This window comes from Filicampus tigris, chromosome 11 (assembly GCF_054856515.1).
Source record: "Filicampus tigris isolate MCC_2025a chromosome 11, RoL_Ftig_1.0, whole genome shotgun sequence".
NCBI classification, from domain to species: Eukaryota; Metazoa; Chordata; class Actinopteri; order Syngnathiformes; family Syngnathidae; genus Filicampus; species Filicampus tigris.
The window spans coordinates 162,643-187,607 of NC_141227.1; the positions used below are offsets into that span (position 1 = coordinate 162,643).

Sequence of the window (24,965 nt, forward strand, 5' to 3'; positions counted from 1 at the left end):
TGAGAAATCAAGGGTTTTGTGAAAAGACATTTATAACCTATACTTGTCAATTTTAACTTTGACCCCAATATTTTGCTTTTATGACATCTCAGACATAAAAACAGCACTTTTCTTATTTAAAAACCCCAAAACAATTCTAAAAAAGCAACTTTGATGCCAAAAAACAAACAAAAAAATGTATGAAGATTGTGCTATATACTGGCAATTGGTCTGATAATTGACACTGGTCACATCAGCTGGCGATTGCACATCATTACAACGCTTACCAAGCCTGAAACTTTGTGATTAATTGCGTCAGAGCCTTGGGCATCAAATGCACACAAAAAACAAGTTAACTCAATGTTGGGGGTGTACTATCCATCCATCCATTATCTGTACCGCTTATCCTCTGAATTGGTTGCCAGCCAATCGCAGGGCACACAGAGACAAACATCCGCACTCACAATCACACCTAGGGGCAATTTAGAGTATCCAATCAACCTACCATGCATGTTTTTGGAATGTGGGAGGAAACCGGAGTCCCCGGAGAAAACCCACGCAGGCACGGGGAGAACATGCAAACTCCACACAGGGAGGCCGGAGCCGGGGTCGAACCCACGACCTCTGAACTGTGAGGCGGATGTGCTAACCAGTCGACCACCGTGCCGCCGGGGTGTACTAGTAGATTATAAAAAAATATTTAAAACGATGTAGGCATCAAATGCGTTAAAGGCCCATTACCCCCCTACGGGGCCGACAGGGGCAAACAAGCTGTGAACAGCCAAATGCTGTCAACGCAGGAATGCTGAAAAAAAATCTACAAGCAAAAAAACCAAACAAACAAACACACACATCTGCAAACTAAACAAGACAACTACTGCAAAACAAAACCGCTGCAAGTAAGAAATGCTGCTAATGGCCAAACACTGCAAACACATGAATGTTGCAAACAAAAGCATAACACATTAAAAAAAAAAAAGAAAAAATAAGCACACACAAACGCAAGAAAGAAATGCTGCAATCACAGCAAAAAAGTGGAAACAAACATATTAAACTACAAAGCAAATGCAAAAAAAAAAACCTACCTCAAGAAAAGAATTATGCAAGTTCACGCCACTAAACGGAGGTTTGTCAGATTACCAGTGCACCGCAGGACAAGTCATGTGAGACCAGACCCTCTGGAAAGACTTGAGCGGGATTGCTTGATTAGTGGGCACTGTAATTGGCCATCTTTTGAAGAGAATAAAATGTACATTTTACATCGTCTTTTTAAACACATGGATGTTATCTTCTACAATCTTAGAATACACTGTAAAAAATCAGGTTGTTAAACATAAGAGTCTTTGTCTAGAATTCGCCATGAAGCGCTAAGTTCTTTGCACATACCAATGTATGTTTAATCAAATGAAGCAACAAAGTTATAATTGTACAAATACAAATACAAATTGTTACAAAATAACAGGATGAATTACTTGAACATATTGTGTTTTGCAAACAGGTGTTTTCAAACACATCCAACTAAGTTGAAGTGCTTTTTAACTAACAACCTTCTGTGATGAGAACACAGCATTGTGGATTCTGACAACATTGTTAGTTATGTTGGATAATATTTTAAACTATTTTCCTTCAGTTAAGTCAAACAACAGAGGTTTGTCACTAGAACACATTATACTACTTTTAAATACAGAAATAGCACCCGTAACTGAGACTGCGCCTTTTAATACGGTGCGCCTATTGGTCGCGCAAATACGGTATTTTATATACAACACATTTAACTATAAAAATGCAAAATTAAGAATAAATACCAAGCTGCAGGCTGTGAGAGGAACGTGAGTTTCAACTGCGGCAGCAGACGATTATGACAGAACGTTCACTAATAACTACGTTAAAGTTTTAACTTTTATCATAAAATTGACTTACTTTAACTAGAATGCCGTGGTGCATTTCATCCAAAGGTACGATCCTGGTGTAATGCACTTTTAAACGCTTGTTGTTGTCATTGTGCAAAGCGGAAGTGTCATTACTTCTGCTGCTGACGTTGCCGCTTCTTCGTTGACTCCTTTTTCTTTGTTGCTTCCTTCTTCTTCTTTTAAAATGAAAAAGAAGCACGGTCACCGGATGTAATCATGGCTTACCTTTCTCCTTGCACAATAACATCAACAAGGTCCTTTGGATAAAATACAACGCGGGATTCTAGTTAAGGTAAGCTCTTTTAAGACAAACAAGACAAAACTAACAAACACTTGAACCTTTTTATTTGACGATGTTTCATCACCCTTGTGTTGAGCACATTGTGTTTGCCGGGAGGCTGAGCGCACTCCACTCACAATTTATGAACACAGCTGTTTATAAGCTCTTAAGCGTGACTCTGACTAAATGAACGGCACATTTGAATAACGTTATGAGTTTCCGAAGCGAACGTTGTTCAAACGTGCTGTTCATTTGTTAGCATGGACGAGACTAGCGAGAGGATGTGATGATGCGCAGCCAACCAGCTCACCGGTTGAGTCCACTTGTTCTCTCGTAGGTCAATCTCACGCCAGGAACCAATCATTCACCTTTTACGAGTGCCCGCAAGTTATGTCCAAAGCTTCTGAGTCAACTAATCTCTTTGAAACAATGTGTCTTATTGCAATATGGCTGTATTTTTCATTTTTATTATTTGATGAATACTTTTTGAAAAATGAGAGTGCCTTCCTGCACAACAGAGATCAAGATTTCTTGTGGACAGAGCAAGAGCATGTGCAGAACACAAATAAATGCCCTGTTTGACAAGTGGTAACCCGATCACATTTACATGATCCAATATTCGGGTTAGAAAACAGGTAACCCAAGGGTCTTATTCAGGTTTTAAAAAACCCAAATAAGATAATATTTGGGTTTTTGTGCACATTTATTTGGTCTTTATGAACCCAAATACTGCCAATAGCCAGATTCTAAAAGAGTTATTAACTGCATTTAAATGTAGTCTGTGTGTTTGTGTAGCAAGCAATGAGTTCGACTGAGACCAGTACAATAAATACCCACAAATAATATACATGCTTTGGACTTAAAAAAGTAAGAAAATGCTTGTCTTTAGAAAACTATTAAAGTGACAGTGGGGCCGGGATGGCCATGTTTTCACGAACAAGTTCATTTTATATATTTTTTGATCAGGAAAATGAAAAGAGTTGCCATTTTCTATTTTATCCATTCATTTTGGAGAAATTAGGAAATAAGTGACTCCATGAATAAGGCCTCTCATTAATTAGGCCAATGGCCGCGCCCCCGACCGTACTATCCTTATTCGGCCGGAGTCACAGGAGTAACATATTCCAAACTCTCCATTGGAAATCATTGTACTTTCATTGCTTAAAACGTCTAAAAACAGCGATCAATTGGGACCAAAATTCATGTGGACATCTCTACTAATGCCCACTTCAACATATCAAAAGGATTAACCTCTCCGTGGCTGATTTATATGAGAATGAGGAAATGTGGAAGCCTACATAGATTTAGGCTGGAACCAGCGCACACTGCTTCTTTGCTTTAAAACAAAAAACACTGCTTCTTTGCTGATCACGGTTAGGACGGGCGAGGCATTAAACACCTGTCAGATATTTACATATACTGAAGTGGAAATGAGTGGACATGCACATTTATTTGGATGAGGAATGGCCACAGTTTTTCGACCGACAACACGCCGTGGAACGTAACAGCCCAAACGGTAAGTTCCAATTCGGCCACAATCGGCTGTGCAGTCAGCCTCCTCACTGGAACTTTTTGTTTGCTGAACATTGACGCTTGCTGACTCATGATCATCTCCGCACGCTGCGCGGACAGTAAGGAGCTAATGTTGTTGTGCTAACGCCTTTTGTTTTAACGGTGTGAAGCTAGTTTTTGCTATTAGCTGTCCGTTATCCTACCTTTAGCCGGGGAGGGATGGGGGTGGGAGTATAAAGCTCCAATATGCCTGCCCTGCTGCTCACTGCAAGCTGCTGTCTCCCTCCTGGGAGTTGACACGAGTTTAGTGTCGCTAAATGTCCGAAATATAAACCAGTCGGTGTTCGTGCATTCATGCTGTTGTCCGCTTCAGTCTGTGTAAGTGGTGGAGCGATCGCCACGGTATTTTTGATTTGATTATGTCACTAAATCCAAACTATTGTGCAGAACACTTTTATATGTTCACACGTTGAAGTGGACAAGAGTAGCAATGTGCATTAGTATTTTGGTGGCGATTGGTCGCCGTATTAGACAACAGAACTGACAAAGCGAGCAATATTACCATGCTTGGCTCCCTCCCGTGACGTGACAGCTGAGACCGAAAACATAACATACACCACGCCCCAAAAAGGGGCGGGGAAATTTGTCGTAAATCTAATCACAAAAAACTCTTTAATCACTACAGAGTCTTTTGAGGTGGGCATTTTAGTACTGATGTCATTTTTACATGCAAACCTATTATATAAGTACCAATGTTAAGCTCATCCAAGTGTATCTTTAAGTTAAAAAAAAACAAAACTTACCATTTAAATTTGATCCGCTTACATTTTTGAAAACCGTTATTAGCATCCTACAACCATAACATTTTGTGGTCCAACAATTGAATCAGTTGGTCATAGCATAACATTGGACAGGTTAAACAAATGATCTGAACTTCACCTGAAAATTGCTGATTTTCAAAATTAGCTTTGGCTGTAATGTAGATAGCCTCACCTGATGGCAACAAAAACTACTTCAAAATTAATTTAAAGCAAGAAATAACAATTAACCAATTGTGAAGTAATCTTGCTTGGTCAAGTGGTTGCCTCTGATGAGCTCTCTGGCTATAGCCACTGCAAAGGCACACTATAATATAAATATTTAATTTAGGACTATCACATTATCTATGCATTTAGCATGAGATGTACAATACAGAGCATTGATATATTTGTAGCCTGTACTAAATCCTGAAAACTTTTCACCTTTTACCAAATTATTTTTTGTTTTATCATTACATTTTCTAAAGAACTGTAAGAATAATAATGTATATTATGATTCATGTGTTGGGTTCTTATTATTAAGCTTGTTAGCTTTATTAGCTAGTGGGTTTAGCGTATATCTAGGCCCAACTTGCTTGATGTGCTTTGCTTCCACATATGTATGTTAATGGCTCATACACCCCCTCCACACACACACACACACACATAGACAAAACAAGTTCAGAGTGTTCGAGCTGCTTTCACTCCCATTTCCCTTAGAGCTGGAACACCTTTGTAATCAGGGACTCCCAAGAAAAATAAAAAGAGAGGAGGCGCAGGAGCCGGGCAGAGGGTTTTAGGAACTGTAATAGTACACTTCCCTGCGCTCTCTTTGCAAGAAAAAAAAGACAATATTTGTGTCGAGTGGCTTCATTCCTCATCATATGCGTTGTGTACTAATGTCTCAGTTGGTGTGAACCTGACATTAAATTGGTCCTTTGAGCCGCATCCCTATATGCTGAAAGGTTTCCAGCTGTCGAGTCAACCTCCAGGTAAAGTCCGTGGCTACGGCTCTAAGACCCCTTCCGGGACTGGTCTTGGCTCCACTTCTGGGAACTGAAGGTTGACGGGAAGCCGGAGGAGTGAAGACATCTCTGGGTGAGTAGGAAACTCAGTACTCAAACTCAGTAGGAAAACCCATACTGCCATCACCCGGGCCATCGATGGCCTCCGCGTTCTCAACCACAAGATGAAGGAGCACTTTTGTGTGGAGACGTCTCTTTGGACGGAATGGTGGGAAAGAACATTTGGTAAATATAAGGACTTTGTTTCCTCTGTCCTGGTTTCTGTTGCTGTGTTTTCAGCTATCCTCACATTGTGTGGGTGTTGTTGCATCCCATGCCTTAGAGCAGGGGTGTCCAAACCCGGTCCTCAAGGGCCGGTGTCCTGCCTGTTTTCCATCTATCCCAGCTGCAACGCACCTGTTTCAAGAGATCATGATCGTTATCAAACTTCTTCAGAGCTTGCTGATGAGCTGATCATTTAAATCAGGTGTGTTGCCACAAGGATAATTGCAAAACAGGCAGGAACGCAGCCCTTGAGGCCTTAGAGCACTGCTCAACCAGTTGATCACTACAGCTATTACACCTACGACGTCCAAATTGAATGATGTGTATCCATTATTGCTTTATCGTACAGTTGCGAGTAATGATGACACAGAAGACACTTGTTTTGATGCTCCTGTTGACATTTCGTTTTCTATTCCAGATCTCTTTCCTGGTCTTGGAGATCATGAGTAAATTACATTGACAACCTCGGGTGTAATTACATTTGTTTTCATAAGAGTGATTCAGTAGATTAAAGCCTTTATGGAGGGTCTATTTGATGATATGAGGGTTTATGCAAATGTAAGAGAAACAGGGGGGAATGCAATAATGTTGTATATAATGATTCGGGTGTTAGATTTTTCATGGCTAGGCTGGCTAGCTTTATTAGCTTAGCTTTATTAACTTTGTAGGTTTAGCTTTATATTATATATAAACAGGGCGAATGTAAGAATAATAATGTATATTATGATTCATGTGTTGGATTCTTATTATTAGGCTTGTTAACTTTATTAGCTTGTGGGTTTAGCTTATATCTAGGCCCAACTTGCTTGATGTGCTTTGTTTCCACATATGTATGTTAATGGCTCACACACATAGACAAAACAAGTTCAGAGTGTTCGAGCTGCTTTCGCTCCCCTTTCCCTTAGAGCTGGAACACCTTTGTAATCAGGGACTCCTAAGAAAAATAAAAAGAGAGGAGGCGCAGGAGCCGGGCAGAGGGTTTTAGGAACTGTAATAGTACACTTCCCTGCGCTCTCCTTGCAAGAAAAAAAAGACAATATTTGTGTCGAGGGTTTTCATTCCTCATTGTGTGCGTTGCTTTCTAATGTCTCAGTTGGTGTCAACCTGTCAAGAACGTAATCAGAACCCCCCCCAATTTTCAAGTGCGAGATTCATACATACGTTTTGTTGAACAGCCATATGATATTCTTGACTGCAAAACAGGGCGGACCCAGTCATTTTATTGAGAACGACAAAACCATGAATAGACCAAGCTTCTTCTTAACCCTTTTTTCAGTAGAAATGGAAAAAGAATAAAAATGCAAGATTACATTTCAATTTAATTACAGTCAGACACAGAAAGCAGGAACTGGGAGTGGACCTATGTGCTGTGTTTACTCAGTCTCCATTGCTGGGTTTGGTGTTGGGATGGAAGCAAGATTTCAGATAAAAAGAGTGGGAATGTGGCTGGCTCAGCCCAGCAGCAGTAATGATGCTCAATGAATTCCCGAAGACCCATAATATTCAGGGTGAAAATGTTGCTATCTCCAGGGAAATGCGTTGCCATAGCTCCTTAGTCTGTTTGCCTCTCTTCAGATTCTGTAGTACATCGTTTAACTGCATAACACCCACCGGCGTGAGACAGAAAGCAGCTCTGGCGCTGCGGATGATGTTGACAAAGTCATCATAGTCAGCAGGTGTTAAGTGGATGAGCCTGTGATGGAGATACTGCAAAGAAAGTGGAGAAAGGGTGATTGTCTTGGAGGATTACATTGAATCAAGCAATTCATAGATAACTCCTCACCTTCACCCCAATCTACATAGATGATTAAGGACCTGTTCCTTGTCCTAAGTGCTGTGTTGGGTATCTTTCAGGTGTAAAAGTGGTTGAACTGTTTCGACATTATCCCAGGGTCATAAGGCGAGCGCTATGACTTTGAAATCATAGTGCTTGAAAGCGACGCTTAAGTGGAAAAAAACTCAACTCCAATTTCATTTTGACCTGTACAGACAAGGACTTTCTAATTTTAACACATTTTAACAAAGACTTAGTAAAATATAGAAAACAACACTTTCCTGAAATTATTAGTAAGAACCTAAACAATACACACACTCTATTTGCTGTGGTCGACAAAATCACAAATCCCTCAAATCAAATAGTGCCAGAACTCCTCTCAAAGATAAATGTAATTTGCCTGCTACTTTAGTGAAATAGTACAATCCATCAGGTCAAACATCGTCACAAATCAGCAAATTTACAAAATGATGCTGCACTTAAAATCACCTAGGAATAATTCAATGACCATGACAGAATTTGATGCAAAGGATCAAACAATAACAAATATGGTTCAGCAGTTGAAACCATCAACTAGCTGTCTTGTCTTTTTTATTTGTTTTACGTCGCAAATGTTTAAAAAATGGCTTGCTAGTGCCCCCTAGATTTTTTAAAAAAATCTGCCCCGGTTGTACGTTTCACCTTTATAAACGAAAATGTATATCTAACAATTCAAGACCTAAAAAAAAAGTCTCTTGGAGCCAAGTGCTAAACCTAACAGGAAGTCTGCCATTTTGAATTTACTTTACAATTCGGCATCACATTAAATTTAAAAGCAGCTGTACTGTGATACACATGATAATAGCTTTCCAAAATTTCACACATTTGATGAGAGTCTATACCTGAAGACATCTCGAACTAACTTTTCATCGTAATGGGAGCGCCACCTACTGGCCAAATTAAGTACATGTTTTATTCTTTCATGTATTTCTCCTGGGAGGTTAGCCAGATCTCCCTCATATTTGCTCGGAAGAGTGTTTAGGCCTTCATGAAGTTAAGACACGAAATTTGAGATTTTTCGCAAAAAGCTGTTGCCATTACCTCAATGCTGATTTTGAAAATGTAAACATGCACAAACACCCATGAAACTTTGCACACATAGAAGGCCTGGTAAATGAATCAATAATTAATTATTCAATTGTGCAATCTTTAAAAGGTGGCTCGCTACCGCCCTCTAGAAAATGTATAAAACGTGGCCCCGGTTGCACGCTTCACCTACATCTACAAAAATTTGATATAAAAATCAGAAAGAGACCTACAAAAAAAGCCCCTTGCTGCCATAGGCTAAACCTAAGAGGTTAACCTAAACCTAAGTCCGCTATTTTGAATTTACTTTAAAGTTTGGACTCATCTTGACTACAAAAGCTGCTGTAACTTGATCCACATGATTATTTAGATTATTCAATTCCGAAGTGCGAGCATCCCGACGTGCCGGTACCACGTTGCAAGGGCTGCGAGGGCCCTTTATAGCTGCTTGCAGCTCTAGTTAGGGCCCGAGCAGTGAACCGCTACGAGGTCCCTGTTGTGTTTGTAGAGATTATTATTATTACTAGGGCCCGAGCAGCGATTGCTGGACCATTTTTGGACATTTACAGGGTGCATATTTTTGCACCCATGTCCCGGAGGATTCATCCGATTGACTTCAAACTTCGGATATATCATCTTAAGACCTGGGGCAACAACTGGTACCATTATTTTGAGTTTTCTATAAACTATGACGGGGGCGGGGCATCAAATTTGGCGTGCATTTTTCCCTTCGCCATACAGGAGAAAAACCTTAATAACTCCCCTGCACATGCTCCAAAAAATCCCAAACTTCACGTGTGCGTAAAGTGTCGTGACCTGAAGACATCTATATGATAATATTCCATTATACATATAGTGCCACCTAGTGGTGACAAAAATTGACATTTTTTACATTTCTATTTACTGCACGGAGCCCGTTGAAAGAATCCGATTGAAAATTTGTCAGAAAAGCCTCAAGACGTTGCTCTTACTCTTCGCTGAATATTGTGACTTTTTGGCAGAGGGCATGGCCTTGACGATGCCGCAAAGTCTGATTATTCAACGTGACAATAAATACAATTTTAACTGGACTCAGATCATCCAAACTTCTCAAAATGTTTCATATTTGATGATAGCCAAGGGCTGAAGACATCTACTAACTTATTATTTATTTTTTTCATCGTAGAGGTAGTGGCTGAAGGAAATATGTTTTTTTTCTTTGATGTTTTTATCCTAGCACCGGGTCCACCTCATCATTCGCATATCAGCCTGGCATCAGTGTGGATGATGCCATCATCTACCTCCTCCACACTTCACTCTCCCACCTGGAGAAGGCGGGGAGCACTGTGAGGATCATGTTCTTTGATTTCCCCAGTGCTTTCAACACCATCCAGCCCACCCTACTGGGAGACAAGCTGGAGCGGGCGGGAGTGGCCCACCACCTCACCACATGGATCCAGGACTACCTCACAAACCGGCCACAGTAAGTGAGGACACAGGACTGTGTGTCTGACGTGCTCCTCTGTAGCACGGGGGCACCACAGGGAACTGTCTTGGCTCCCTTCCTGTTCACCCTCTACACCTCGGGCTTCAACTACAACACCCCTACCTGTCACCTGCAGAAGTTCTTTGACGACTCTGCGATTGTTGGCCTCATCACAGGCGGAGATGATCGGGAGTACAGAGAACTTTCTCAGGGTTTTGTGGACTGGTGCCAGCAGAACCGCCTCCTGATCAATGCGGGGAAATCCAAAGAAATGGTGGTGGATTTCGGTAGGCGCCAGCACTCTTTACCTGCACCAGTGAATATCCGGGGAACAGATGTTGAGAGAGTCTCAACTTACAAGTACCTGGGTCTTCATCTGAACAATAAACTGGACCGGTGCGACAACACAGACGCCCTCTATAGGAAGAGTCAGAGCAGACTCTTCCTACTCAGGAGACTGAGGTCTTTTGGGGTTCAGGGGACACTCCTCAGGAACTTTTATGACTCGGTGGTTGCATCGGTCATCTTCCAGGGAGTGGTCACCTGGGCAGGCGGCGTCTCGGCCCGGGACAAGAAGCGGCTGGACAAACTGGTCAGGAGGGCCGGCTCTGTCCTGGGCTGCTCCCTGGACTCTGTGGACTCGGTGGGGGACAGGAGGATGTTGGTCAAGCTGTCATCAATGCTGGACAACCCGGACCGCCCCCTCCAGGGCACCCTAACAGCACTCCACAGCTCCTTCAGTGACAGACTGTTACACCCTCGCTGTGCAAAGGAGAGATTCCGCCGTTCCTTCTTGCCTGCTGCTGTCAGACTCTTTAACAAGAACATTGTGTAGTCTCTACAAACTGGCGGACATTAGTGCAATTGTGCAGTCCTGCACCTGAGCTCATATCGTGCAATACCCAATATTCCCCACTTCTGTAATACCGTGCAATACTCAACATTCCCCACTACTGTTAGTCTAGGTTTATTTTTATCCAATGCTGTCCCTTACATTTCACTACAGCACTGCAGCACTGTCACTTACTTAGAGTATTTTTTCCTCTGTACTATGTACAGGCCGAAATGAGTGTTCCTCATACTTTTTATGTAGATGTAGGTTGGTGTGTATATGCATGTGTATATACACATGTTACTGCGTATATTTACATAGGTTTGATCCTAAATGTTTGCCGTCAATGTTATACATTAATGGCCACATAATGCCGCCGTCCCTGTGTGACCTATATCTTTGCTGCTGTAACAATGAAAATTTCCCCACTGTGGGATCAATAAAGGCATTCTTATCTTATCTTATCTTATCTTTTCTCGGAAGAGTTTTTAGGACTTCCTAATATTAAAATTCGAAATTTATGATTTTTCGTGAAAAAGAACCCAGTTCGCCAAAAAAACAACGCTCATTTTGAGGGTCTGAACATGCTCAAATTCTCATGAAACCTTGCACATACGTCAAGCCTGGCGAAATCATCAATATTTTTTTTTTTTTTTTGTGCAATTCGTAAAAAATGGCTTGCAAGCGCCCCCTAATTTTTTTTTTTAATTCAGCCCCGGTTGTACGATATCTACAAAAAAATGGTGGTATCTGTAACAGTTCAAGGCCTACAAAAAAGTCTCTTGGAGCCATATGCTAAACCAAACAGGAAGTCGGCCATTTTGAATTAAATTTAAAATATGAATTTGCTCTGATTACAATAGCTGCTGGAACTTGACCCACATGATAATTTCTTCTAAAACCCTACTAACATTTGATAAAAGTCGAAGCCTAAAGACATCTCCGAACTTAATTTTCATCGTAATGGTAGCGCCACCTACTGGCTAAAGGAAGTACATGTTTTATTCTTATTCTTTTTCTCCTCGCAGGTAAACCAGGTCGACCTCAGAATTGCTCGGAAGACTCTGTAGACCTTCCTGATGTTAAAATATGATATTTGTGATTTTTCGTAAAAAGCTGTCGCCATGGCAACGGGCAGTTCGCAAATAAAACTACGTTGATTTTGACGGTTTAAACATGCATGAAATCTCACGACACTTTGCACACACATTAGGGATGGTGAAATCACCTTTTTTTTGTGTTTTAAATCGCAATTGTTTAAAAATATGGCTCGCTAGTGCCCCCTAGATTTCTTTTAAAAATCAGCCCCGGTTGTATGTTTCGCCTATATCTACGAAAATTTGGTGGTATATCTAACAGGTCAACATCTAAAAAAATTCTCTTGGAGCTATGTGCTAAACCTAACCTAAGTCCGCCATTTTTAATTGACTTTACAATTCGGCATCACATTGACTTTTGACTTTAAAAGCAGCTGTATTTGATCCACATGCTAATATCGTGTCAAAATGTCACACATTTGATGAGAGTCTACACCTGAAGACATCTACAAACTAACTTTTCATCGTAGTGGGAGCGCCATGGACTGGCTAAACGAAGTATATGTTTTATTCTTTCATGTTTCCCTCCTGGCAGGTTAGCCAGATCTCCGTCATATTTGCTTGGAAGAGTGTTAATGTTAAAACACAAAGTTTGAGATTTTTCGCAAAAAGGTGTTGCCATGGTAACGCATTGCTAATAACACAATGCTGATTTTGAGGATGTAAACATGCACGAAAAATCATGAAACTTTACACACATAGAAGGCCTGGTAAATTAATCAATAATTGTGTGAAGGCAAAGGTTATCCTTTATTATTATTATTCCACTCCACTTTTTTGGCATGCGACTCCTTCCACATTTATCACCCGATTCACTTCATTCAAGTTTCAAAACATTCAGAAAATTCATGCCTTCCGGGGTAGTATTTTTTTACATTCCCCAAATTTACCGTTTCCCCAATATTTCCCATTTTTCTTCCCCAAAAACCCCATTCATTTCCAATGGAACTTTCAACATTTCCCCATTTGCACCATTCCAATTTCAAATTCACAAACTCATTCAACTCACATTGGAAAAGCTTTTCAACACACCCCAAATTCCTATTCCCCACACATTTAACTCATTCCCCCCTAAAAAAGCCACACAATTTCACCATTCATTTCCATTGGCACATTGAACTTTTCACATTTACACCATTCCAATTTCCATTCAACTCATTCAGCTCACATTAAACTTTTCAACACCCCCAAAATTCCTACTTCCCACACATTCAAGTCATTCACCCTTCACAAACGCACAAAAATTCAACTATTAACCATTAATTTCCATTGGAACATTCAACGTTTCACATTTACAACTTCCCAACTTCCACAAATTCAAGTCATTCAACTCATTCAACTCACATTCAGCTTTTAAACACCCCACAATTCCTACTTCCCACACATTAAACTCATGCACACTTAAAAACCCCCACAAAAATTCAACTATTCACCATTCATTTCCATTGACAGATTTAACTTTTAGCATTTACACCATTCCAATTTCCACACATTCAAGTCATTCATTTCATTCAACTCACAATCAGCTTTTCAACACCCCCAAAATTTCTACTTCCCACACATTCAACTCATTCACACTTAAAAAAACGACAAAAATTCAAGTATTCACCATTCCTTTCCATTGGAACATTTAACTTTTCACATTTACACCTTACCAATTTCCACAAATTCATGTCATTCAACTCATTCAACTTTTCAACATCCCCAAAATTCCTACTTTCCACACATTCAACTCATTCACCCTTAAAAAACCAACACAATTTCACCATACATTTCTAGTGGATGAGTGTTATTGCCCCAGTGCGGCGGCCATCTTGGGCAGGGACATTAGCCAGACTGGGGATACTCACCCCGAGGTTTCCCCAGTGCGGCGGCCATCTTGGACAGGTAGATTAGCTAGACTAGGGATAGTCACTCCGAGGTCTCCCCAGTGTGGCGGCCATCTTGGACAGGTTCATTAGCTAGATTGGGGATACTCACCCCGAGGTCTCCCCAGTGCGGCGGCCATCTTGGGCAGGGACATTAGCAAGACTGGGGATACTCACGTCGTCCCAGTGCGGCGGCCATCTTGGTCAGGGAGATGAGGTAGACTGGGGATATTCACCCCAAAAATTCCTACTTCCCACACATTCAACTCATTCACACTTAAAAAAACCCCTCAATAAATCAACTATTCGCCATTCATTTCCATTGGCAGCTTTAACATTTAGCATTTACACCATTTCGATTTCCACAAATTCAAGTCACATTCAACTCATTCAACTCACATTCAGGTTTTCAACACCCCCACAATTCCTACTTTCCACACATACAACTCATTCACACTTAAAAAACCCCCACAAAAATTCAACTATTCACCTTTTATTTCCATTGGAACATTTAACTTTTCACATTTACACCTTCCCAATTTCCACAAATTCAAGTCATTCACCTCATTCAACTCACATTCAGCTTTTTAACACCCCCAAAATTCCTACTTCCAACACATTCAACACATTCACCCTTAAAAAACCCACAAAAATTCAACTATTAACCATTAATTTCCATTGGAACACTCAACGTTTCACGTTTACACCTTCCCAACTTCCACAAATTCAAGTCATTCAACTCATTCAACTCACATTCAGCTTTTCAACACCCCAAAATTCCTACTTCCCACACATTCAACTCATGCACACTTAAAAACCCCCACAAAAATTCAACTATTCACCATTCATTTCCATTGGCAGATTTACCTTTTTGCATTTACACCATTCTAATTTCCACAAATTCAAGTCATTCAACTCATTGATCTCCCATTCAGCATTTCAACACCCCCAAAATTCCTACTTTCCACACATTCAACTCATTCACACTTAAAAAACCCACAAAAATTCACCATTCATTTCCAGTGGACCAGTGTTATTGTCCCTTGGTCTCCCCAGTGTCCCGGCCATCTTGGGCAGGGACATTAGCTGGACTGGGGATACTCACCCCAAGGGTCTCCCCAGTGAAGGCAGCCATCTTGGGCAAGTAATTCAAAAGTATTGAAACACTCAGAATTTTCCTCCTCATGTGTTCCTAGTGAAGCGGCCATGTTGTTCAAAAGTATTGGGACACCCCGATTTTTCATCCCCAGGTGTCCCTAATGAAGCGGGCATGTTGTTTAAAAGTATTGGGACACCAAGATTTTTCATCCACAAGTTCCTTTCTTCCCGATATTATTTGTTTCATTGCTTAATTGCTTCCTAGTCCTTTCTTTGTCATTTCTTCAGCTCATCCTCTCCTTTCTACTATTTTGCATTCTTACTTTGTTTACTTTCTTGCTTGTTTTCCTGCTAGCTTGGTTCCTTGCTTCCTCCCTTCCTTTGATTCCATCATTCTTTGTTTTCCTTCTTTTTTCACCTGACTTCCTTCTTTCATTGTTTCCTTACTTCCTCTTTTCTTGTTTCCCTTCTGATTTTTTTAAAGGTCATTCAATTTCATTCTTCTCCATTCAACTTCATTCCAATGCATTCCACGGTTTCCATTCAGCTTTCTTCGCCTTCACACGCAATTTCTCCAGAAATTGCTTTCTCTCTATTTACCATTCATTTCCATTGGCACATTTGACTTTTCACATTTACGCCATTCCAATTTCCACAAATTCAAGTCATTCAACTTATTCAGCTCACATTCACCTTTCCAACACCCCGAAAAATTCTACTTCCCACACTTTCAACTCATTCACCCTTAAAAAAAACCACAAAAATTCCACTATTTACCATTCATTTCCATTGGAACATTCAACGTTTCACATTTACACCCTCCCAACTTCCACAAACTGAAGTCATTCAACTAATTCAACTCACATTCAGCTTTTCAACACCCCCAAAATTCCTACTTCCCACACATTCAACTCATTCACACTTAAAAAAAACCCTCAAAAAATCAACTATTCGCCATTCATTTCCATTGGCAGCTTTAACATTTAGCATTTACACCATTTCGATTTCCACAAATTCAAGTCACATTCAACTCATTCAACTCACATTCAGGTTTTCAACACCCCCACAATTCCTACTTTCCACACATACAACTCATTCACACTTAAAAAACCCCCACAAAAATTCAACTATTCACCTTTTATTTCCATTGGAACATTTAACTTTTCACATTTACACCTTCCCAATTTCCACAAATTCAAGTCATTCACCTCATTCAACTCACATTCAGCTTTTTAACACCCCCAAAATTCCTACTTCCAACACATTCAACACATTCACCCTTAAAAAACCCACAAAAATTCGACCAATAACTATTAATTTTCATTAGAACATTCAACTTTTCACATTTCTACCTTCCAAATTTCCACAAATTCAAGTTATTCAACTCATTCAACTCACATTCAGCTTTTCAATACCCCCCAAATTCCAACTTCCCACACATTGAACTCATTCACCCTTAAAAAAGCCACAAAATTTCCCCATTCATTTCCAGTGGCATACTCACCCCGAGGTCTCCCCAGTGCGGGGCCATCTTGGGTAGGGACATTAGCTAAACTTGGGATACTCACCCCGAGGTCTCCCCTGTGCGGCGGCCATCTTGGGCAGGAAAATTAGCTAGACCGGTGATACTCACCCAGAGGTCTCCTCAGTGCGGCGGCCATCTTGGGCAGGGACATTAGCTAGACTGGGAATACTCAGCCCAAGGTCTCCCCAGTGCGGCGGCCATCTTGGGCAGGGACATTAGCTAGACTGGGGATACTTACCCCGAGGTCTCCCCATTGCGGCGACCATCTTGGGCAGGGATATTAGCTAGACTAGGGATACTCACCCCGAGGTCTCCCCAGTGTGGCGGTCATCTTAGGCAGTGATATTAGCTCCACCCATGATTCTGACCCATGATTCATACCCAGGTGTCCCTAATGAAGCGGCCATGTTGTTCAAAAGTATTGGGACACCCAACATTTTCATTACTAGGTGTCCCTAATGAAGCGGCCATGTTGTTCAAAAGTATTGGGACACCCCAAATTTTCATCCCGAGGTGTCCCTAATGAAGCGCCCATGTTCAAAAGTATTGGGACACCCAAATTTTCATCCCCAGGTGTCCCTAATGAAGCGGCCATGTTCAAAAGTATTGGGACACCCTGATTTTGCATCCCCAGGTGAAGCTAATGAAGCGGCCATGTTGTTCAAAAGTATTGGGACACCCAGAATATTTATCCACAGTTGTCCCTAATGAAGCGGCCATGTTGTTCAAAAGTATTGGGACACCCAATTTTTTCATCCCCAGGTGTGCCTGATGAAGCGGCCATGTTTTTCAAAAGTATTGGGACACCCAGATTTGTCATCCCCAGGTGTCCCTAATGAAGAGGCCAAGTTGTTCAAAAGTATTGGGACACCCCGATTTTTCATCCCCAGTTGTCCCTAATGAAGTGGCCATGTTGTTCAAAAGTATTGGGACACCCAATTTTTTCATCCCCAGGTGTGCCTGATGAAGCGGCCATGTTTTTCAAAAGTATTGGGACACCCAGATTTGTCATCCCCAGGTGTCCCTAATGAAGCGGCCATGTGGTTGAAAAGTATTGGGATACCCCAATTTTTCATCCCCAAGTGTCCCTAATGAAGCGGCCATTTTGTTAAAAATATTGGGACACCCCAATTTCTCATCATCAGGTTCCTTCCTTCCAGAGATTCCTTGTTTTCTTCCTTCCTTGCTTCCTAGTGTCCTTTCTTCCTAATTTCTTCACCTCATCTTTCCTTCCTACTATTTTGTATTCTTACTTTGTTTTTCCTTTATTGCTTGTTTTCCTTGCTATCTTGGTTCCTTACTTCCTCCCTTCCTTTGATTCCATCATTCTTTGTTTTCCTTCTTTTTTTCCCTGACTTCCTTCTTTCATTGTTTTCCTTACTTCCTATTTTCTTGTTTCCCTTCTGATTTTTTTCAAAGTCATTCAACTTCATTCAAATTCATTCAACTTAATTCAATTTCATTGAACTTAATTCAACTTCATTCCAACGCATTCTCCGTTTTCCATTCAGCTTCCTCCGCCTTCACACACAATTTCTCCAGAAATTGCATTCTCTAGTTTATTATTCAATTGTGCAATCTTTCAAAGATGGCTCGCTAACGCCCCCTAGAAAATGTTTAAAAAATGGCCCCGCTTGCACGCTTCACCAACATGTACGAATTGTGAGCATATAAAACGGCCCCGTTTATACGATATTATTATTATTATTATTATTATAATTATTATTATATTTTCTCTGCGTTCGATCGCATTTTTGACCCCCTAAACATGCACGGAAAAACTCACCAATTTTTGCAGTCTCATCGGGCCTGGCGAAAAAATTGATATTTTAAAGTCGCCATAAATGATGCACACGAAATGGCTCTGTAGCGCCACCTAGAGTAGGAAAACAAAATAGAATTCCAGCCCATTTGACCTAGGCTGACAAAAATTGGCAGGCATGTGTAGCCCCCATCGTCTAACGTGTACAGGAAGTGAGCTATGAATTTTTGAATGTCCAATTTTGGACCATTTTTGGACATTTACAGGGTGCATACTTTTGCACCCATGTCCCGGAGGATTCATCTGATTGACTTCAAACTTCTGGTATATCATCTTAAGACGTGGGGCAAACACTGGGAGCATTTTTATGAGTTTTCGATAAACTATACGACGGGGGCGGGGCATCAAATTTGGCGTAAATATTTTCCTTCTCCATACAGGAGAAAAACCTTAACTCCCCTGCACATGCTCCAAAAAATCCCAAACTTCACCTGTACGTAAATAAGAATAAGAATAAGAAGGCCTTTATTGATCCCACAGTGGGGAAATTTTCAGTGTTACAGCAGCAAAGTTATAGGTCACACAGGGACGGCAGCATAATGTAGCCATTAATGTATAACATTAACTGCAAACATTCAGGATCAAACCTATGTAAATATACGTAGTAACTATGTGTGTATACACATGTATATACACACCAACATACATCTACATAAAAAGTATGAGGAACACTCATTTTACCCTGTACATAGTACAGAGGAAAATACTCTAAGTAAGTGACAGTGCTGCAGTGCTGCAGTGAAATGTAAGGAACAGTATTGGATAAAAATAAAACTAGACTAACAGTAGTGGGTAATGTTGAGTATTGCACAATATTATAGTAGTGGGGAATGTTGGGTATGGGACGATATAACAGTAGTGGGAAATGTTGGGTATTGCACGATATAAGCTCAGGTGCAGGACAGCACAATTGCACTAATGTCCGCCAGTTTGCAGAGACTACACAATGTTTTTGTTGAAGAGTCTTACAGAAGAAGGCAAGAAGGAGCGGCGGAATCTCTCTGGCCATCATCCTCCTGTCGCCCACTGAGTCCACAGAGTCCAGGGAGCAGCCCAGGACAGAGCCTCCTGACCAGTTTGTCCAGCCGCTTCTTGTCCTGGGCTGAGACAGTGCCTGCCCAGATGACCACTCCCTGGAAAATGACCGATGCAACCACAGAGTCATAAAAGTTCCTGAGGAGTGTCCCCTGAACCCCAAAAGACCTCAGTCTCCTGAGTAGGAAGAGTCTGCTCTGTGTTGTCGCTCCAGTCCAGTTTATTGTTCAGATGAACACCCAGATACTAGTAAGTTGAGACTCTCTCAACATCTGTACCCCGGATATTCACTGGTGCAGGTGCAGAGTGATTGCGCCTACCGAAATCCACCACCATTTCTTTGGATTTCCCCGCATTGATCAGGAGGCCGTTCTGCTGGCACCAGTCCACAAAACCCAGAGTAAGTTCTCTGTACTCCCAATCATCTCCGCCTGTGATGAGGCCGACAATCGCAGAGTCGTCAGAGAACTTCTGCAGGTGACTGGTAGGGGTGCTGTAGTTGAAGTACAAAGTGTAAAGGGTGAACAGGAAGGGAGCCAAGACAGTTCCCTGCGGGCCCCCGTGCTACAGAGGAGCACGTCAGACACACAGTCCTGTGTCCTCACATACTGTGGCCAGTTTGTGAGGTAGTCCTGGATCCATGTGGTGAGGTGGTGGGCCACTCCCGCCCGCTCCAGCTTGTTTCCCAATAGGGTGGGCTGGATGGTGTTGAAAGCACTGGAGAAATCAAAGAAAATGATCCTCACAGTATTCCCCGCCTTCTCCAGGTGGGAGAGTGACGTGTGGAGGAGGTAGATGATGGGATCATCCACACTGATGCCAGGCTGGTATGCAAACTGGAGTGGGTCCATTGAGGACTTCACCAGGGGGCGCAGGTGGATGAGGACCAGTCTCTCCAGGGTCTTCATCAGGTGAGACGTCAGCGCCACTGGTCTGAAGCTGTTGAGCTCCTTCGGGTGGGTGGTCTTTGGCACCGGGACCAGGCAAGATGTTTTCCACAGCTGGGGGACTCTGCCCAGCTTCAGGCTCAGGTTGAACATTTGCTGGACAATTCCATACAGCTGGTCGGCACAGGATTTGAGTAGCTGGGGGCTGATGCCATCTGCACCCGCTGCCTTCCTCGCCTTCATCTTCTTCAACTGGTTCTTCACCTGAGATGTTGTGAAGGCCAAGGCTGGGCAAGGGAGCGGTGACTGTCTGGTGTACCTGGGAGCTGGAGACTGTGGAGAAAAGAGGGGAGGGGGTGACACACCCAGCAGGAGGATAGGTGGAGGCTGCAGCAGGAGAGACTGAGTGGGGGCAGGCATCTGATCAAACCTATTGAAAAAGAGGTTCAGCTCATTTGCCCACTGCAGGTCCCCCCCAGTCCGGGTCTTGGGTTGTCCGTTGCCTGAGATGGTCTTCAGGCCCCTCCAGACTCAACTGGCATTATTCTGCAGCAGCTGCTCCTCCATCCTCTTCCTGTATGACCTTTTCCCTTCTCTGATCCTCCTCCTCAGCTGGCGCTGCACAATCTCCCGCTCCTCTTTGTTGCCTGACGCAAAAGCCCTCTTCTTCTCTTTCAGGAGAGCTTTTGTGTCTGGTGTGATCCAGCGTTTGTTGTTGGAGAAACACCTTACTGTCCTGGTGGGTATGGTGTTCTCCATGCAGAAATTTATATAGTCTGCAACAGTGTCCGTTAGACTACTAATGTCTTCCCCGTGAGCATCGCTGAATACTTCCCACACACTTGTGCTGAAGCAGTCCTTTAAGGCCTCCTCGGCCTCTCCAGACCATCTCTGAACTGTGCGGGTCACAGCTGGCTGCCTGCAGACCAGAGGTTTGTACACAGGCTGGAGAGCCACCAGGTTGTGATCAACTTTGCCCAACGGCAGTGATGTGTATGCCCCTTTGGTGTTGGCATAGAAAAAGTCCAGTGTTTTATTGTCTCTGGTGTGGCAGGTGACATACTGTGTGAATGAAGGCAGAGAGGAGGAAGGGGAGGCATGATTGAAGTCACCAGAGATGAGTAGCAGGGCATTTGGGTGCTGTGTTTGTAGCCTGCTCACAGCTGCAGTCAAGACATCACAGGCGGTGTCGCCGCTGGCAGCAGGGGGGGACGTAGACGGTCACAGCGATCACATGACTAAACTCTCGCAGGATGTAGAATGGCCTCATGCCAACAGCTAGCAGCTCAATATCCCTGCAGCAAAACTGCTCCTTAATCGTGATGTACCCAGGATTACACCATCTATCGTTCACAAACACAGCCAGCCCTCCTCCTTTCCTCTTACCACTCTCCAGCGTCCTGTCCGCGCGTATGATTTGGAAGACGTCCAATTCTACGACCGCGTTCGGCGTTAGCGCTGTTAGCAACGACTCCATGAATAGCATCAGACTAGCCTCCCGGAAGTCCCTCTCATGCCGGGTAAGCGCCGCTAGCTCGTCCATCTTGTTGGGGAGGGATCTAACATTCCCCATGATAACAGACGGGAGGACGGGATGGTATCGTCTCCTCCTTTCCCGGCGGTTAACCCCCGCACGGGATCCCTGTCTCTTCCTCTTCAGCTCACGGGGGATATCGGGTCTCACCCCGGGAGCCGGCGCGGGGTTAGCACGGAGTGCTAACAGCTGGTTCTGGCTGTAAACAATGGTGGTGCGGCTCGGAGGCAAGTCGCCGGACACGATCGCGGAAAAAAACCCCACCAGCAGCAGCAGCAAGAATACTGCAGTTTGGGTGTCCATTGCTACGCAAGTTTACTACTATCAACTATGTGAAAAAGGTTTGAGGTAGAGTAATAGTAAGGTACAAAAACACACGAAAAGGCTCACCGGTGAGCCGGAGCTGCTGTAGCGGGCTGCCACTCGCGCGGCGCCGGAAACGGAAAAGAGTCGCGACCTGAATATATCTGTATGATAATATTTCATTATACATATAGCGCACCTAGGGGTGACAAAAAGTGTCATTTTTTACATTTCTATTTACTGCACGGAGCCCGTTGAACGAATTTGACTGAAAATTTGTCAGAAAAACCTCAAGACATTGATCTTCCTCTACGCTGAATATTGTGACTTTTCGGTGAAGGGCGTGACCTTGACGGTGCTGCAAAGCCGGATTATTCAATGTGACAATAAATACTGTTTTAACTTGACTCAGATCGTCCAAACTTCTCGGAATTATTCATATTTGATGATAGCCAAAGGCTGAAGACATCTACGAATGTATTTTTCATCGTAGTGGTAGCGCCACCTAGTGGCTGAAGGAAATACATGTTTTATCGTTTGATCTTTTCCTCCTCACAGGTCAACCAGGTCGACCTCAAAATTGCTCAGAAGACTCTGTAGACCTTCCTGATGTTAAAATATAAAAAATAAAATACGAAATTTGTGATGTTTCGTGTAAAGCTGTAGCCATGGCAACACACAGTTCGTCAAAAAAACAACGCTCATTTTGAGGGTCTGAACATGCACGAAATCTCAAAAAACTTTGCACATACATCAGGCCTGACGATTTTTTATTTTTTTTGCAATTTGTAAGAAAATGGCTCGCTAGCGCCCCCTAGAAATTTTCAAAAATTCAGCCCCGGTTGTACGTTTCTTTGAGATCTACAAAAAATTGGTGGTATATGTAACAGTTCAAGGCCTACAAAAAAGTCTCTTGGAGCCATATGGTAGTCCAAAGAGGAAGTCGGACATTTTAAATCAGTTTATAGTATGAATTTGCTCTGATTACAATAGCTTCTGGAACTTGACCGACGTGATAATTTCTTCTAAAAAACGACATCTGATGTTAGTCGAAGCTTGAAGACATCTCCAAACTTATTTTTCATCAGAGTGGTAGCGCCACCTACTGGCTAAAGGAAGTACATGTTTTTATACTTTGCTCTTTTTCTCCTCGCAGGTTAACCAGGTCGACCTCAGAATTGCTGGAAAGACTATGTAGACCTTCCTGATGTTAAAATACAATATTGGTGATTTTTTGTAAAAAGCTGTTGCCATGGCAACGGGCAGTTCGCATATAAAACCACGCTGATTTTGATGGTCTAAACATGCATGAAATCTCACAAAACTTTGCACACACATCAGGCCTGATGAAATCATCATTTTTTTTTTTTTTTTACATTGCAAATGTTTAAAATAATGACTCGCTAGCGCACCCGAGAATTTTTTTAACATCAGCCCTGGTTGTACGTTTCACCTATATCTACAAAAAATTGGGGGGATACCTAACAGAGCTACAAAAACGTCTCTTGGAGAGCCATGTGCTAAACCATGAAAATAAATGATAGATTTCTTGTGCTTATTTCCCTAAAAAAGCTCGACAGCGCCACCTAATTGTTTACCAAGCGTTCCCGGTTCCACGTACAGCTGTAAAAACTGGAAGGCATATGTAACAGACCAAGATTTTAAACAATGTTTTTTAGGGTCATGTGCAAAATTAACAGGAAGTTCCCCATTTTGACTTTATTTCAAGTTTTGCCTTTTCTAGAGGTCATATTTGAACTTACTCCTCCTAGGGAATTTATCTGATTGTTTCCAAACTTTCTGTGGTTCATCTAAATATATGTTTATGATGAAAATGTATTGAAAACTTTTAATTTCATCACACGATGTTGCCACGGCGATGCAATGATTATAAAGAAAAATTATGCCGTTTTTGAGTGTCTAAACCTGTGCGAAAACCCGTGGTGATTTTCACACACATCAGATATGGCATGAAAAAAAAAATTGTAGACATTTCATGTGCTTGTTTAAAAAATGTCTCTATAGATCCCCCTACACATATTTAAGGAAGGATTCACGGTTCTAAATTTTACTTAGGTCTGTGACAATTTGGAGACATCTGCAACAGCCCTAGACCTACAAAAAAGTATCTTATAGCCAGAGGCTAAATCTTAAAGTAAGTCCGCCATTTTTACCTAATTTTAGAACAGGCCGACTCTATGGCCTTTTTGTAGGGGCCGATCGTCTACAAACTTTAGGTGTTTCACCTAAACGTGCTAAAGATGAAAAGTTATTAAGTTTTTTATTACGTTGCATGCTGTTGCTGTGGTGATGAGCCATTTGCAAAGACAAATTACCCTGTTTTTGACAATCTAAACCTAGGCAAAAATTCATATACCTTTGGATATACAATAGACCAGGCATAAACACAGTTTTTATGCTTATTGTCCTATGTGGAAGTACCTCGATTTGCAAGTACCTCGACTTGCAAGTCCCGCAATTTTGCCAGGGTTGCGAGGGCCCGTTATAGCTGCTCGCAGCTCTAGTTAGGGCCCAAGCAGCGGAAGCTGCAAGGACCCTATTGTTTTTGTAGGAATTATTATTATTATTATATTTTTTCTGCATTCGATCACATTTTTGACCCCTTAAACATGCACGAAAACCCACCAAACTTTGCAGTTACATTGGGCCTGGCGTAAAATTTGATATTTTAAAGTCGCCGTAAACAACGCAAAAGAAATGGCTCTGCTGCACCACCTAGAGTAGGAAAACAAAATAGTATTCCAGCCCGTTTGACCTAGGCCTACGAAAATTGGCAGTCACGTGTAGCACCCTCAGACGTACAAAAAAGTCCATTACAGCTATGGTCTAAAGTGTACAGGAAGTGAGCTATGAATTTTTGAATGTCCAATTT

General features: G+C 42.1%; 1 protein-coding gene and 1 long non-coding RNA gene across 7 annotated transcripts in view; one reads left to right on the forward strand and one right to left on the reverse strand.

Moving 5' to 3' along the window:
- The first annotated feature begins 1,982 nt into the window (after positions 1-1,982).
- LOC147139365 (uncharacterized) lies at positions 1,983-6,804 on the forward strand. The gene is made up of 2 exons (XR_015088612.1): positions 1,983-2,181; positions 5,444-6,804. It is a non-coding gene; the product is annotated as an uncharacterized LOC147139365 (long non-coding RNA).
- Positions 6,805-6,960: 156 nt separating this feature from the next.
- zswim8 (zinc finger, SWIM-type containing 8) overlaps positions 6,961-24,965 on the reverse strand; it is a 331,437-nt gene continuing 313,432 nt past the window's right edge. For all 6 annotated transcript variants that reach the window (XM_086044801.1, XM_086044798.1, XM_086044797.1 and 3 more), the window contains one exon: positions 6,961-7,474. In XM_086044801.1, the coding sequence (XP_085900927.1) occupies positions 7,271-7,474 (204 nt within the window). In that variant the 3' untranslated portion in view covers positions 6,961-7,270. The remainder of the gene's footprint in view (positions 7,475-24,965) is intronic.